This window comes from Melanerpes formicivorus, unplaced genomic scaffold, assembly GCF_026170545.1.
Source record: "Melanerpes formicivorus ecotype bairdi unplaced genomic scaffold, bMelFor1.0.p_v2 SCAF_2, whole genome shotgun sequence".
In the NCBI taxonomy this organism is placed as follows: Eukaryota; Metazoa; Chordata; class Aves; order Piciformes; family Picidae; genus Melanerpes; species Melanerpes formicivorus.
Window position 1 is genome coordinate 45996879 of NW_027142354.1, and position 13844 is coordinate 46010722.

Sequence of the window (13844 nt, forward strand, 5' to 3'; positions counted from 1 at the left end):
ACCACTCAGTCACAAGCCAAAGCTTAATACTTGTCAAAGTATGTTGCCCCTCATGTATTGGGAATTGGTTCTCTCCTGAGTTTTCAGCAAAGTGATTTTTTTTTTTTTCCTGATCAGTAAATTTGCTTTTAATTAAATCTCAGCTTGACCCAAAATGAAATATTCCACTATGATAACAAGATCCATAATTTTCTGAATTCTGCAATTTTTTTTAACATTTCAGTTTTTATAAGTCCAACAATGTGCAGCGGTTCCACTATTCAAGACCAGTCAGAAAAGGCTCCGTTGACCCTGAGAATGAATTTGCTGTAAGTAAATGATAGACAAGGTGATGGATGGAGTTCTGGTAGCTGTGACTGACTTTTGATCTAGCTCCTTTCTTGGTCCCAGATTACTCATTACAGAAAAAAAAACCCGAACACAAGGTTTCTCTCTTTCAGCCCCACTCCTATGTACTTACTCAGTGATACATCACTGTTTCAACTGCAGGCAAACATTATGTAGTTAAATATGTCCAACACATTTGTTTTAAGCAGCAACATTTTCTGGTATAGTTTTTCATTATGAAACAAGATGTCATGTAAATAAATGCCAACTGGTTTGCCTCTTGTAATTTACGACAGTTTGGTGAGCTGCCTGCTTGGCAGAGCGAGGTGTGTGAAATCTTGATAGACTACAGTACTTCCTCTGCCATTTTCATTCCCATGCATAATGTTGCAGTGCTGAAGAACAGTCTTCATTGTTCAAATATTGTAGGAAATCTGAAACATTATACATTATTTTTCAGGGCTATACACAAAAATGTGTTAAATGTCTATATTTTAGTTTTAGTGGGAGATGATATTCTGTAGTTTTCCATGAAATCACCCCATCCAACCCTTATGGCTAAAGCTCTGCCCTTGGGCTGCTGCTGGGAAAAGCCAGCTATTTCCAAGATGTGCAGTTTCAGTTGTGTGTGTGCTGATCAGCAATGCCAACAGTTCCATGTAGGGCACTTGTCTGCTGTTATATTAAAATCTTTGAATGCAAACTCAACCCTGACATTCCAGCTTTGCTCTGTATTATCAAGACTCATGATTCATGTTGAATTGCTTTGCAAACTGGAGAGTTCCAGAACCATTTACAAATAGACCTTGAAATGGTTTTACAAAAATTAAATTGCTATCTTTTCATTGCTGCTGACAAGAGATAATGTGCCTCCTTCAAACAAAAATTGGGGTAGTTGTTCATTGCACTCATTGTTATGCTTCTCAGTACTAGCAGTTTAGATGCTGACAGTGGTAAAATAAGGAGCATAGGGTAAATGAACCAGTGGCATTTAAAAATCACAACAGCTGGTCACATAGGAACACATCCAGATGGGGTTTGAGTGTCTCCAGAGAAGGAGACTCTACAACTCTTGGCAGCCTGTTCCAGGGCTCTGGCACCCTAAGAGTGAAAAAGTTTTTCCTTATGCTCAAGCTGAACCTCCTCTGCTCCAGCTTGTACCCATTGCCCCTTGTCCAATCATTGGACATCACTGAGCAGAGCCTCGTTCTGTCCTCCTGACACTGCCCTTCACATCTTCATAAACATGAATGAGGTCACCCTTGAGACTCCTCTTCTCCAGGCTAGAGACCCAGCTCCTTCAGCTTTTCCTCAGAAAGGAGATGTTCCACTGGCTTCATCATCTTTGTGGCTTTGCACTGGACTCTTTCAAGCAGTTCTCTCAGGTCCTTTTTGAACGGAGGGGCACAGAACTGGACACAGTCGTTCAATTTGTAATGGCAAAAGTAGGAATAGATGCTAAAAGATTAAAGGGTAATTTTCTTTTTCCTCTGCTTTGTGCAGGCATAGTGCCTGAAGATGACCTAACCTGAAATCAGAAAACTGATTTGTGCAAATTGCTGTGCTGGGTTTATTTTGCCGTATCTTTTTGGGCAAAAAAAATATACATATATTTTCCACTTACAGTCTTTTGACACTGACATTTCAGAAGACAGAAAAGATCAAGGTTTCAATCCTGAAGTATCATTTTCTTTCTGCTATGTTTTTTTTCACTAGTCTATGTGGATTGAGAGGACATCATTTATAACAGCATACAAACTTCCTGGAATTTTACGATGGTTTGAGGTTGTCTCCATGTCACAGGTGTGTATTAACAGGCTAAGAACCAATAAAACATGTATCTGTATGAATCTTCAGGTACAAAATAATGTACAGATTTGTCACACAAGGCTACTATTTACTTATTTTTGTAGATACAAAACTGTAATTACTTATGTTTTTTCTTTCTGGTGCTGGTATAAATATATCTTGCATCTGATTTATAGTTTCAGGACCAAGTGCTAAGAGAACTGAACAAACCTGTGTTGGTTTGCTGAGCTGTAAGAATGTTGTTCATATATGTGAAGTTCTATTAAACTCAAAATACCTTTTTATCTCTTTATCAACCTTAGAAGTCTTTTTTTTCCCCCCTACAGACTACAATTAGTCCTTTAGAGAATGCTATTGAGACTATGTCCACAACCAATGAAAAAATCTTGATGATGATTAACCAATACCAGAGTGATGAGAACCTTCCTATTAATCCACTTTCTATGCTTCTGAATGGAATTGTTGATCCAGCTGTTATGGGTGGCTTTGCCAAATATGAGAAGGTAAGAGCTTCTGAGTCAATGCAAAGTGCATACTCAGGTGTAGTATTTCATGATCATCTTGTGTCTTCTGATGTGACAGTGGAATGTGGGGTTGGGAATATGAAAGTTGTGACTTCACCAGTTAAGAGATCATAGTATCCTGGTCACATCTGTCTTTGAAAGCAGAAACTAGCAAGCTACAGTAACTGAAGCTCAATATTAATTGAAATTATGAGGGGTTTTGTATACTTGTGCGAGGAGATACTCCTTTTGTAATGAAATAGGGTCTCACACAGCAAGAGATTTCATCTGCAGTAAATTAATTAAGTTCATCCTACAGGAGGACTGGACTATTTAGATGTGGCTGATCGATTAAACTGTCATCAGGTTTTTGTCAGTGACTGCAGCCATTCTGCATATCAGGTTTTGTTGTTAAAAAATGGGAATACAAATCAAAACTCTTCTGGGAATACAGGGAAAATGAAATGTCTTGAGGAACTGAACTGCAGAAATTTTTTTCCCTAAGACCATCTTGTGAAGGCAGGGAGGAATGTTAAAAGTTCATCTAAATTCTATTATTGATTATTAATATTTTGGATGAAAATGCATGTGGGGTTACTCCACAGCTGTAGGACTCTTATTTCAGCCTGCCATTTCATGTTGAAAAGCATGCATCATGCTCAGTAGGCTCAGAATGTAAGACAGGCTTGGATACTACTGAAAAGGCATCACATATGTATACATATGAACAAAATATGTGATAGGAGGGACATATTGTGGAGGAGTATGCTTTATACTGTGGTAGTCCTAGAGTATCATTTTCTAGATATTTGGCAGTCATGGATGAATAACTGCATTCTTCTTTTGTAACTGAGAGAGAGAATCTTTTGGCAGCAAAAGGCAGGTCTCTGTGTGCTGACTCTGCTTATGTATGATGACTTCAGTGACTGTATTGGGTAACACTGGCTGGTGACAGTAAGTAGGGTACTTGAATGATGAGATCATTTCTCAGTGTAAACCCTGGTACTCCAAATTTTTGCCTACAAATAAGCACATCTTAATAAGACAAATGGTAATTGGATTTCACAGTAAGGGTCTCAAACCCAAAAGTGTTGGATAAAGACGGAATATTTTTGAACAGGAAAGAGAGCTCCTCAGTTCTCAACTACTGTAATAAGGAACTATCACTGGCAGCATCTGGATAAGGAGCATTTGTATGTATCTGTTCTTTGATGACAGGTATTATGGTCACCAGTGGGAGTCAAAGGTGTGATGACAGATTTCTTTACCTGTTGAAATGGCAGGCTGATTTTGTTTTTTTCCCTCTAAGGCTTTCTTTACGGAAGAATATACCAGAGACCATCCAGAGGATCAGGAAAAGCTGAATAGACTCAAAGATCTAATTGCTTGGCAGGTAACTTCTTACTGATGGCTTCATCAGCCATTCCTTTTTTTCCATTCCTTTCTTGCAGGAGAAAACCTTTGGATGACTGTGTCATTTTCATGGAGAGGTTTTTTGGTGTTTAACTATTTCCCCAAAGCATGGAGTGGTGGAGAAATGAGATGATCCCTCTTGCAAACTTTCTGCCTAGTTCTGTGATGAATTCTGGAGTGACTTTGGGCCTTTCAGTACTTAAATGGGGGCTTGTGAGAATAGAGGACACACTTTTTAGCAGGGCCTGTTGCAGCCAGACAGGGGGTGATAGTTTTAAAATAAAAGGGGAGATTCAGCCTAGCTATAAAGAAGACATTTTTTAAGCTAAGGGTGATGAAACACTGGACCACATTTCCCAGAGAGATGGTAGATGGCCTCATCACTGGAAACATTCCAGGTCAGATTGGAGGGGACTCTGAGAAACCTGCTCACTACAGGGTGGGATTGGACTAGATGACCTTTAAAAGTCCCTCCCAGCCCAAACTGTTTGATGATTCATTCTCTGTTAGATGAAAACCAGCAAGAATGAAACATTTATTCTTCTCTCAGTCTTGAAATTGAATTTCCAAATAATTTTAATGGGGATTTTTTTGTACTATTTTCTTCATGTTTTGGAAGTTTCTTCTTGTTTCATTTTGATTCATCTGTTTGGTTACTAGTTTGTCACCAACTTTTACAGCTTTCTCCTGTGTTGTTGCCCACCTCAGGCTCTGTATATGGTTTGTTTCTCACCATCAGAAGTACTCAGTGGGTGTTGTGGTATAAACTGACTGTAATACCATCTGGTATTAGGAAGTAAAGTGGCACTTTATATCTATCCCTGCAAATCCCTCTAAAGAGGATAGACAGAGCTGTCTGTAGTAGATGGGCTTTAATACCTTGTTTTTAAAAATTATTTTGAAATTGAACTTGCATAAAATATGATCAGGTCAAAGAGGGAACAGATATAATACGATATTAACAATATTTATAGGGTCAGAAAGCAAAAAGGAAGCATGGAATCTAAGTGGATTTTACCAAAAAATCCCCAAACATGAAGACAAGATATCTAAGAGTCAATGGTAAAGCATTTAGAGAAGGTTACTGGCAAAAGGGTAGCTGAAAGCATGTCACACAGATCTCATAAATCATCATCATTGAAGACTGAAGAGTAATGAGATGTCTTTATGTTTTAAAGAGAAGCACTACAAAGTTTTTCTTTGTGGACAGCATGTTCTCAGTTAAATGGCTTGTCAAAGTGTGCTGTCCATTATCATTGCAGATAAGATGGGTTTTGTTTTCTTTAAACTGGATATTATTAAATTAATATAACAGCAAAGATGATAGCAACAATATAACAGCAAAGGAAAGCATTGTGGGAAAAGGGGTTAGAAGTATAGTACTAGTATCCCATGTGCTTCTTTTATTTGGTAAGCAAGCTGTTCCTTCTGACAAAGAAAACCGATAATTTATAGAGGTGGAGGGAGGTATTTAATGAACTGACAGACCTTTGCCTTAACTTTTTAACAGGCCTTTTCCTTTAAGGGAGTAGGTTTCTAATCTTCCCCTTTTCTCAGGTTTTCAAGTCTACTGTTATGTACTTCCTGTCAACTCAAGCAGGAAGATCTTAACCCTCTGGTTACTTGTCAATGACCCCAGCCCATTGGCTGAGCAGTGAAAAAGAGAACAGGGTTACAGTGGAGCAAAGTCAGGCTGGTTAGTGCAAGCTGCCTCTGTTCATGGCTTGGGTTGCTCATTTTTGTATTGAAGCATTATCTTACTGAATTTTTCTTGATATATGGCAAGTACAGAGGAACTCTGCAGAGTAAAATCAAGGAGAAAAGAAGAAGTCACCTTCAGTAACCAGGCATACATAAAACATACACAGTTGCTATAGTAATTGTCAAAGAGGGCACAGGATTAAGCCCCAGCAGTCACGTAATCCTCTGTCTGAAAGAGAAGAGTTTGAAATCACCAGCATGGAATCCATCTGGATGTTTTTTCATCCCTACCTTCCTTCTTGTAAACTACGGCAAGCACCTTCTTAACAAGGTGGACCAGTAATGTATGATTTAATACTTTTTAACTCTAGCATGGTGTGTTTGATCTCATAACACTAAAAATCATAGAAGATAGGAAATGGTTACTGTGAGGCACCCAAATTCTTCAGAAGTTATTGAGCAATCTCATTTTCAGGAGCCCTTTCCGTCTTGTACTTATTGCTAAAAGCTGAGATCAGCTGACAAGTTTGTCTGTTATTCACAGTAAGAATTTTGGCATTAGCAGATATTTTAAATGCAGTTAGAAGGGTTGCACACCCAGTTTAGTATTAATGATCTTTTCTTCTTATCCCCCTCTCCCCTCCCTCCCCCCCCACCCCCCCCCCTTCAAGATACCTTTCCTTGGAGCTGGAATTAAAATACATGAAAGAAGAGTTTCTGATAATCTTCGTCCTTTCCATGACCGCATGGAGGAGTGTTTCAAGCATTTAAAAGTTAAAGTGGAAAAACAGTATGGAGCCAGAGAACTGGTATTGCTCTCCTTTAAACTTCTCCTACCTTTTCTCTTTACTTAATACACACCTTGCCCTTTTAAACAAAAACACATACTAAAGTTCTATGGCTTGTGGGTTTTCTTGTGATCTGCAGGTTTATAGAACTGAGTTTTATAGTCCAAAAGGTTCATTCAGTTCTCTCACCTATCAAATATTCCTCATTATGGAAGATTTGGAGTCTTTTATTATATCTATTAAAATTGCAATTCTTTTCTGCTCTGTTATGGAAATAAAAGCAAATTCTCATGTTTCTCCTCTTCATAATTTTTCTTAGTGCTTTAGAGCTTTGATCTGCAATTGATGTCTCCCTGTGCTAGCCACTTCCAGCTGTGTTGTGAAGTAAAACCTATCATGTGTATAATACTATAAATATTAGTTGACACCAAACTGAAATATCTGGGAATTGAAGGATAACTTCTAAGCACAAACTCTCCTGACAATTCTTGAATAAAATGGCCTATCTGAGCTTGTGCAGGCTAGCAAGAATAATGCTGGCTGCTTTTGGTGATTAAACACCAGTGGCTTTGGAAATTATTTAATAACCTTGCTTTCAGCATTGATGCCTATATGAGAGGATTTATTTCTTCTGTTGCAGGGAAAAACACAGCAAATTTCTAGCCTAAATTTTTGGATGTTGTACTGTGCTACATACTTGTATGATGAAAATTCTATATGGTTTTCTCAGTATCTTTTTCTTGGTTTCAGTCTCATGCCGCCATCCTTACACAATAATAAAGAGGTTGAAATCCACAATTAGCAATCTCACCTAGTGCCTGAACCCTTCAGCACTCTAAGAGGTCAGCACATTAAAAAAAGCAACCCATTTAAAATTCTGCAAGAGCAGAGAATGCACATTATGCATGGCCTTACATTTTTCCAGGCCTGACTGCCTCTGGGGCTAGCCTGAGCTGCCACATTTTTTTCTTTTTTTTAATTTTATTATTATTAAAAGTAAACAACAACAACAAAAGTGATGCAGCAGATTCTGGCTGTTTTAAAGCCCAGAAGTCACTCCTAAAGAAAGAATTAGCCCAGGAATTTGATCATTGTCCTTACCTTATTATCAAGAGTAACAGGGAAGCATGTGGAAAGAAGTTAGATAATTTCATTTGACTTTGTGCCAGGTTGAAAAGCTTACATAACTGTCAACATTAAGCTGAGTATTTCCTTTATGATAGCTAAATCTTCTTCAAGAAGATTTGGAGTGAAGTCTCCTTTATTCTGCTTCTACTGCAGAACATAACAATTTCAGGCTTTTGCAAAGAAAAATGGTGCAACGTATATGGCTTTGTGCACTATGGACTTATGATGACCTGGAGAATCTTCCTGTTCTTCCTGTCTGGCTCTTAGGGACATGTTAATTTTGTCCATCATATGCAAACATATAATTTTAAAAGGCTATCTTAACACACAGAGATGGCAAAACTTGTTGTATTGGAGACAGAACATGATGAGTCTCTAATTTAGTTACAACTAACTAAGACAAATTTGCTCAGGCAAATACTTCATTGGTTTGCCTCAGGTCTGTACAAAATAAGATCAGCAGACACCATTTCTCTTAATTTCTTTTTCAGACTTACAGTGAATTATGTCAGGTCTAGTTTATTTGTCCAGTCACTGTATCATTGAGCTTGAGAGGTTTCAGAGTAAGGATATGTCCACACATCAAAAAGAATCACAGTAATTAACGGTAGCAAATAAGTTCTTCCATATCAGATGTTAAAACATCTGTATTATCTACAAGACCTAGGGAAAAGGGATGAAATGAAGTTCACACCAAGATGTTTTATAGAATATGTTTCTCTTTTCCCTCCTGCAGCCAGATTTTGATGACAAGAGAGTAGGACGGCCAAGATCAATGCTGAGATCCTACCGTCAGTTATCAGTTATTTCACTGTCTTCCATGAATTCAGACTGCAGTACTCCAAACAAAATTGCTTCAGAAAGGTTGGTTATGAATACAATACTTTATTTTCTTCACTCCTGTTTTTAACCAGTTGTATGGGATGAAACTAAAAGATTAATAAAGTAATTCAAGGATGAAGATCACTAGCAGTCTCTTCAGACTATGCCAAAGTTAGTTTTTACCGCAGAAATCACTTCCTTCAGGCTTAAATCTACAGTCTTTTAACCTGCAGAGACAAAATATACTCAACTCTCATTGGAATAAGTGAAATTTCATTTTTCAGGAAATGCTTCTTGTGAGTTTCTCTTTATCCAGCTTTAAACTTCAGTAGAATCTTCTTGCTTGTAAAAATTGGAGAGGAAGAGCACAACCTTTACAAACTCACAAGGAAGGAAGCAGAAGGTTTTAGCAAAGCTTGTAGTAAAGCAAAATGCTTCACCTAATGTGATTTCATAACCGTAGCCCTGGGAAACATAAAGATTTTGAACTTTGAGAGAACAGTTATAGGGGTATTGATCAGCTTTTTCCTCCAACAAATCATTTTGATCACTTTATAAATTTTCCTTTGGGCATGCAGAACTTCTTCCCAAACAAGGTACATGTAAAATTGATCTTGCTGAGTGGTGTTTGATTGGGATTTATTTTCTTTTTTAATCTCTCCCTTTTTGAGTAGTTCACGTTTTAAAAGTAAAATGTTAAAGGCTCATGACCCTAACTTGTAGATGTTTCTCCTTAAGCTGCCCCCCTATTCTTGCCTATTGTGGAATGCCAGTTCCTTGTTTAACTTTTTTCAGTTGTCTGACAAAGATGTGTAATACCAAACATCTTGAGATGCCCTGGGCTGCTCTTCCTGCCCTTCAGTTTCCACTCAAGAAGGATGTACCACACAAACATGATTTGTGTCATACCTGCCAGCCCCATGTTTCTAATAAAGCAGGACACCTCCTATGGAACCAGACAACTACACTTAAGCAGCTGAATCATGCACCTATTTTTAATTCTCATGATGCTAATTTGATTTTAGGAAGCACAGGTCAACAAATTCACCATACAGCTTGAGTTATCAGTTTTTATGTCGTAAAATAAGTTCAACCCCGTGTTCGGGTGGCTGATTACATCAGCAGAGCAGGGAATAAAGCCAGCACCAATTTAATCTCTTTTAAAAGAATTATTTAAATGAAAGATAGCCTATTTTTTAAACTCTAAAAATTAAAGGAAGAGAGGAGGGAGATTTTACTTTTTAAAAAATCACTGGTTATGTGTTTTGTTGTGCAGTATGCTGAAATACAGGGAAGCTTTTAAAGAAGGACGATACATATTTTAATATCCTGTTCCACTGCTTTCAGCACCTGCAACAATGATTTTTTTCTTCAGCACCACCATCCTTGTGCATAAACTTGTACGATAAGCTCTGACTGTTTAGTTTAGGAGTTCTTAAGCTAATGTAAAAATCTTTAAAGAGGGATTTGTGCTCATGTTAATATTTTACATTCTTTGCAATCTTTTAAGATGATTTCATTCCACCTGAAGGCATCTTATTTTATCTACAGTTGCCAGCTGAAACACAGGGCAACGGCCCTTTGCAACGCTGCATAGAAAGTCCAAGGAAAGGATGACCTGCATTTATATTTCATGGGGAAATGACATCAGAATACCAGTGGCTCTTAAAATATCACTCAGCAACTTGTACTTTTTTCTTTGCTCTTGCAGCTTTGATCTGGAAGTAGTGCCACCAAAGCCAGTAAAAGCAGAACCAGAGGAGACTACTCTGCAAATTAATCCGCACCCTGAAGTAAAGATGAGAAGGTCCAAAAAAAGAACAAAAAGAAGCAGTGTGGTGTTTGCTGATGAGAAGACAGCACCTGATATTTCTATCTCAGATATGAAAAGTGTATGTTACTGATTTCAAGTAGTATTTTAGAATCCTTTAAAAAGAGGACATTATTCCTTTGCAGAGATGATCTGCCCTGCCCTGAATGAAACCTGCAAGATGCTGAGAAGGAAACAAACCAGTGGAAACATCAGAACATCTCTACTTGCTTATGATGACAAATAATGTAGCCCTGAAGATGCAATTTCTGAAGCTTGGTTAGCTTAAAATGGGAGTACTATATTGTGAGGGTTAAGTTAGCTTTCCTGTGGAGAGGCAATTGACTGTGCTGACATTTCATGGCAGCTCCTTGCAGGCAGGGCTATTTCAGAAGTGATGAGCCCTGTATGTTTTGTACCTTGTTATGGAACATGCAGCTGCTAGGAAATTGCAAGATTGCAAACAGTGTTCCTTAAATGGTGCCAGGCTGTAGTTTGGAAGTACTGGCATCTCTTGTTCCACAGATCATCCAAGTGCTTTTATTGCACTGCTAGATCATTGCAATGACTTACATAACTTATGTTATGGCCTCTTCTTTTTCCTTCTTTCTTTTTTCTTTGTAGTTTAATTCTCAAGAGGTTTTTCTTCTTTTAGAATAAAAAGAAATAATAATAATAGTAATAATTTTTAAAAGGTGAAAGATGTCCTCTTGATACACAAGCCTAATCTAATAAAATGCCACGCAATAACAAATTGTTAGAACTGGAGAGAGAATAAGTAATTGGACCAAAAAAAAAATTGAGTAATCATCAAAGACAGAGTAGAAAGCTAAGATTCTTTTGGGAAGGAGGATTATGATTGTCTTACACTGCAGGTCCTCATACAAAGGAGAAATATAAAGCACAGTCATGCTCTGAGAAGCATTAATATAAAAAGCCAGGCAACACCTTTGTCTTCTGATTAAATTAGGGAATGCATACTCCTAACTGTGGGACTCTCATTACACACTGAGTTACAGGATTTTGTTTTGCTTCAGAAGAGTAGTGACAAGCCTCACAGCAGCCAGGCTGGTTATGGTAATGAAGCGTGGACAAATGTTTTCAAAACTTCATTTGACTTTGCTGATCATAGTCAGAGGTAGCTGTTGGTATTATTCCAAAGATACGATAGAAATACCATCCCACAATTCCCAGTGGCAGAAGCTCTTCCAGATAGGCTTTTTAGAGTAATGATTTTTTTCTGTGGAATAAGAAATATTTAAGTATAAATCATCTACAAGATCATTACGCGTTTTTAGCTCGTGTATATTATATGTGGACCAAATTCTTCTGCTTCTAGTTACTTTTATTGTTTGCTCAGCAAGCAATCCCATATAGAAGTAGGGATATGGAGGATATTTTTTATTATTTTCTTTAATGCTTTTCACCAAATATTATTTTTGCTTAGGTCTTTGTTGCTCATATCTCTGTTCATCAATGGCATTATGGGTTTTTTCCATTAAACAGCTGTCAAGGAAATATGAGTTCATGAGTGACACCAACCTCTCAGAACACGTAGTGGCACCTCAGAAAACATCTGTCCTCAAGCAGATGAGTTCTGTCAGTCGTTCCATGCCAACTATCCCAGGTAAGCAGCTTACAGTAAATTGGCAGTTCTGTGCTTCTGTTAAGAAAACTGCAATAAAGGGTTTGCTCATAGTGGAGCAGGTAGCTCTGTGCCTCTGAGACAGAGATCACTGTTTAAGTGTCTATTGTGCATGTGAGACTGGACTGCTACTACTATCTGATAACACTCTGCTTCATAATGCTAGTGTGCCAATTCTCAGTATGTTGCTTCTGGAGTTCACAGTTCTGCTTCCCAGTGTAGGCATTCCCCCTGCCTTGAAAGAGGCAAGATTTAGTCATCTTCCTTGCTCTGCAGAGTCTCACTTGCAGAAGCGAGGACTTCTGCAGTCTGCCCTCACAGCTAAGGGCAGTGTTTGAAACAGGAAGAAATGCTCTGTATTTTGCTTTGGCAGATGATTATCCCCAAAGGTTACCCCATAGTATGGTTTACACTTCTGCTTTTGATGCTAGAAAGGAGTCTCAAAAGCATCCTTTGCAGCAAGAGAAAGGGGAAACAAGAGAACATAACCACCCACTGCAGCCAGAGAAGGAGAACGCAATGCCCAAAGTGGAGCTCCTTTTAGGCCTCTGTCAGTCCTCCTTACCTTCCACTTCTTCCACAGCACATCCCACTTCTTACCCTGCACTTCATCTATCCCTCTCATTGTCCCTGTTTTTCCAGCTGCTTAGCACAATACAATACACTGTCATGGTCTACTTCTTTTTTGTGTATTTTTACTGTATATCTGTTTCTTTGACTAGTTTGATTCATTCCTTTCACTACTCAGTGTCAATGCAGAGAAGTTTGGTGGGTCCCCATTTACTAATGGGGAAACTTTTACTTAGGTTAATATTGTAAAGATGTAGTTAGATTTTAAATGTCTTCATTCTTTCTAATAATGTCAGTAGTTCATTCTTCTGAACTGTGTTTTACTTTGCACACTGATTCTCCTTTTCTGTACAACCATGTTTTCTGTTCTAAGGAGTAACTCTGTCTGTCAGCTCTGTGGCACCCGACGAGACAATTGCGTCACATAGGCTGAGTCAGCCAGTGTTCCCTTCCACCTCGGATGGTGACAAAAAAACCTTCAAAAAAAAGAAAGTGAACCAGTTATTCAAAACCATGGTAAGTTCTGTGTGCTTACAAGGAAAAAATGGAAGTGCCATAAAATCACAAGTCACATTTTAATTTTGTTTTCTTTCCTCATCAGAGAGAGGAAAGGAATCTGTGTGGGGAAGCAAAGATTTGTGTCTGGCTACGCTTCCTGGGGTCCAGATGTACATCTGTTGAGCAGGCAGGCTCAGCTGTGCAGTTCTGCATCTGTACCACAGGAGGTCTCATTTGGCCTACTGATTCTCTCTGATTTGCTTTATATAACATTTATTAGAAAAAGGAAAGAATTATTTCTTGTTTGATTTAATTACATTGGGCAGGTAGTACCAGCATCAAAGTAAGCAAGGCATCTGTGGCAAAACATGCTCAGTGTGAGTCAATTTCTGATATCAGAGATGGTTATTTGAAAGGAAAAATCAGCTTATACCGGAGTTGTTAATATTGCTTCAAACAGGTACCACCCTTTATGGTAGGAAACCATTCATCAGCTTCTGTGGAAATCTCTCAACATTAACACTATTAAGTTTAATGTAGTGTTTGAAAACAAAAAGGTATCTTCAGTGCAGACAAGCATTCAAAAGTTTTAAAGTTTCCCTCTCCCTTCAGGTAGTGGGAAGGTGATGTTTAATGCAGCGGCTGGTAGCTCCTGATGTGTACAACTGTGTAAGCATTCTGTGACGCTTGTCATATTTCACTTGTCACCTCTCTGCTGAGCTTTCAAAGCAAAGGTTGATTTTTGGGGTTATTGTTTGGTTATTTGGTTATCTTTTCCCCCTATGAATAGGTTTCATTTTCATCCATTAGTTTCTTCAGTCTTTTAAAAA

At 38.2% G+C, this 13844-nt stretch overlaps 1 protein-coding gene across 1 annotated transcript in view; it reads left to right on the forward strand.

Annotated features, from left to right (window-relative positions):
• Window positions 1-13844, forward strand: part of DOCK2 (dedicator of cytokinesis 2) — a 184153-nt gene that overhangs the window by 168941 nt on the left and 1368 nt on the right. The window contains exons 43-51 of the mRNA XM_068158666.1: window positions 224-308; window positions 2044-2130; window positions 2463-2639; window positions 3949-4032; window positions 6425-6562; window positions 8406-8533; window positions 10203-10383; window positions 11808-11928; window positions 12890-13032. Of these exons, the coding sequence (XP_068014767.1) occupies window positions 224-308; window positions 2044-2130; window positions 2463-2639; window positions 3949-4032; window positions 6425-6562; window positions 8406-8533; window positions 10203-10383; window positions 11808-11928; window positions 12890-13032 (1144 nt within the window). The remainder of the gene's footprint in view (window positions 1-223; window positions 309-2043; window positions 2131-2462; window positions 2640-3948; window positions 4033-6424; window positions 6563-8405; window positions 8534-10202; window positions 10384-11807; window positions 11929-12889; window positions 13033-13844) is intronic.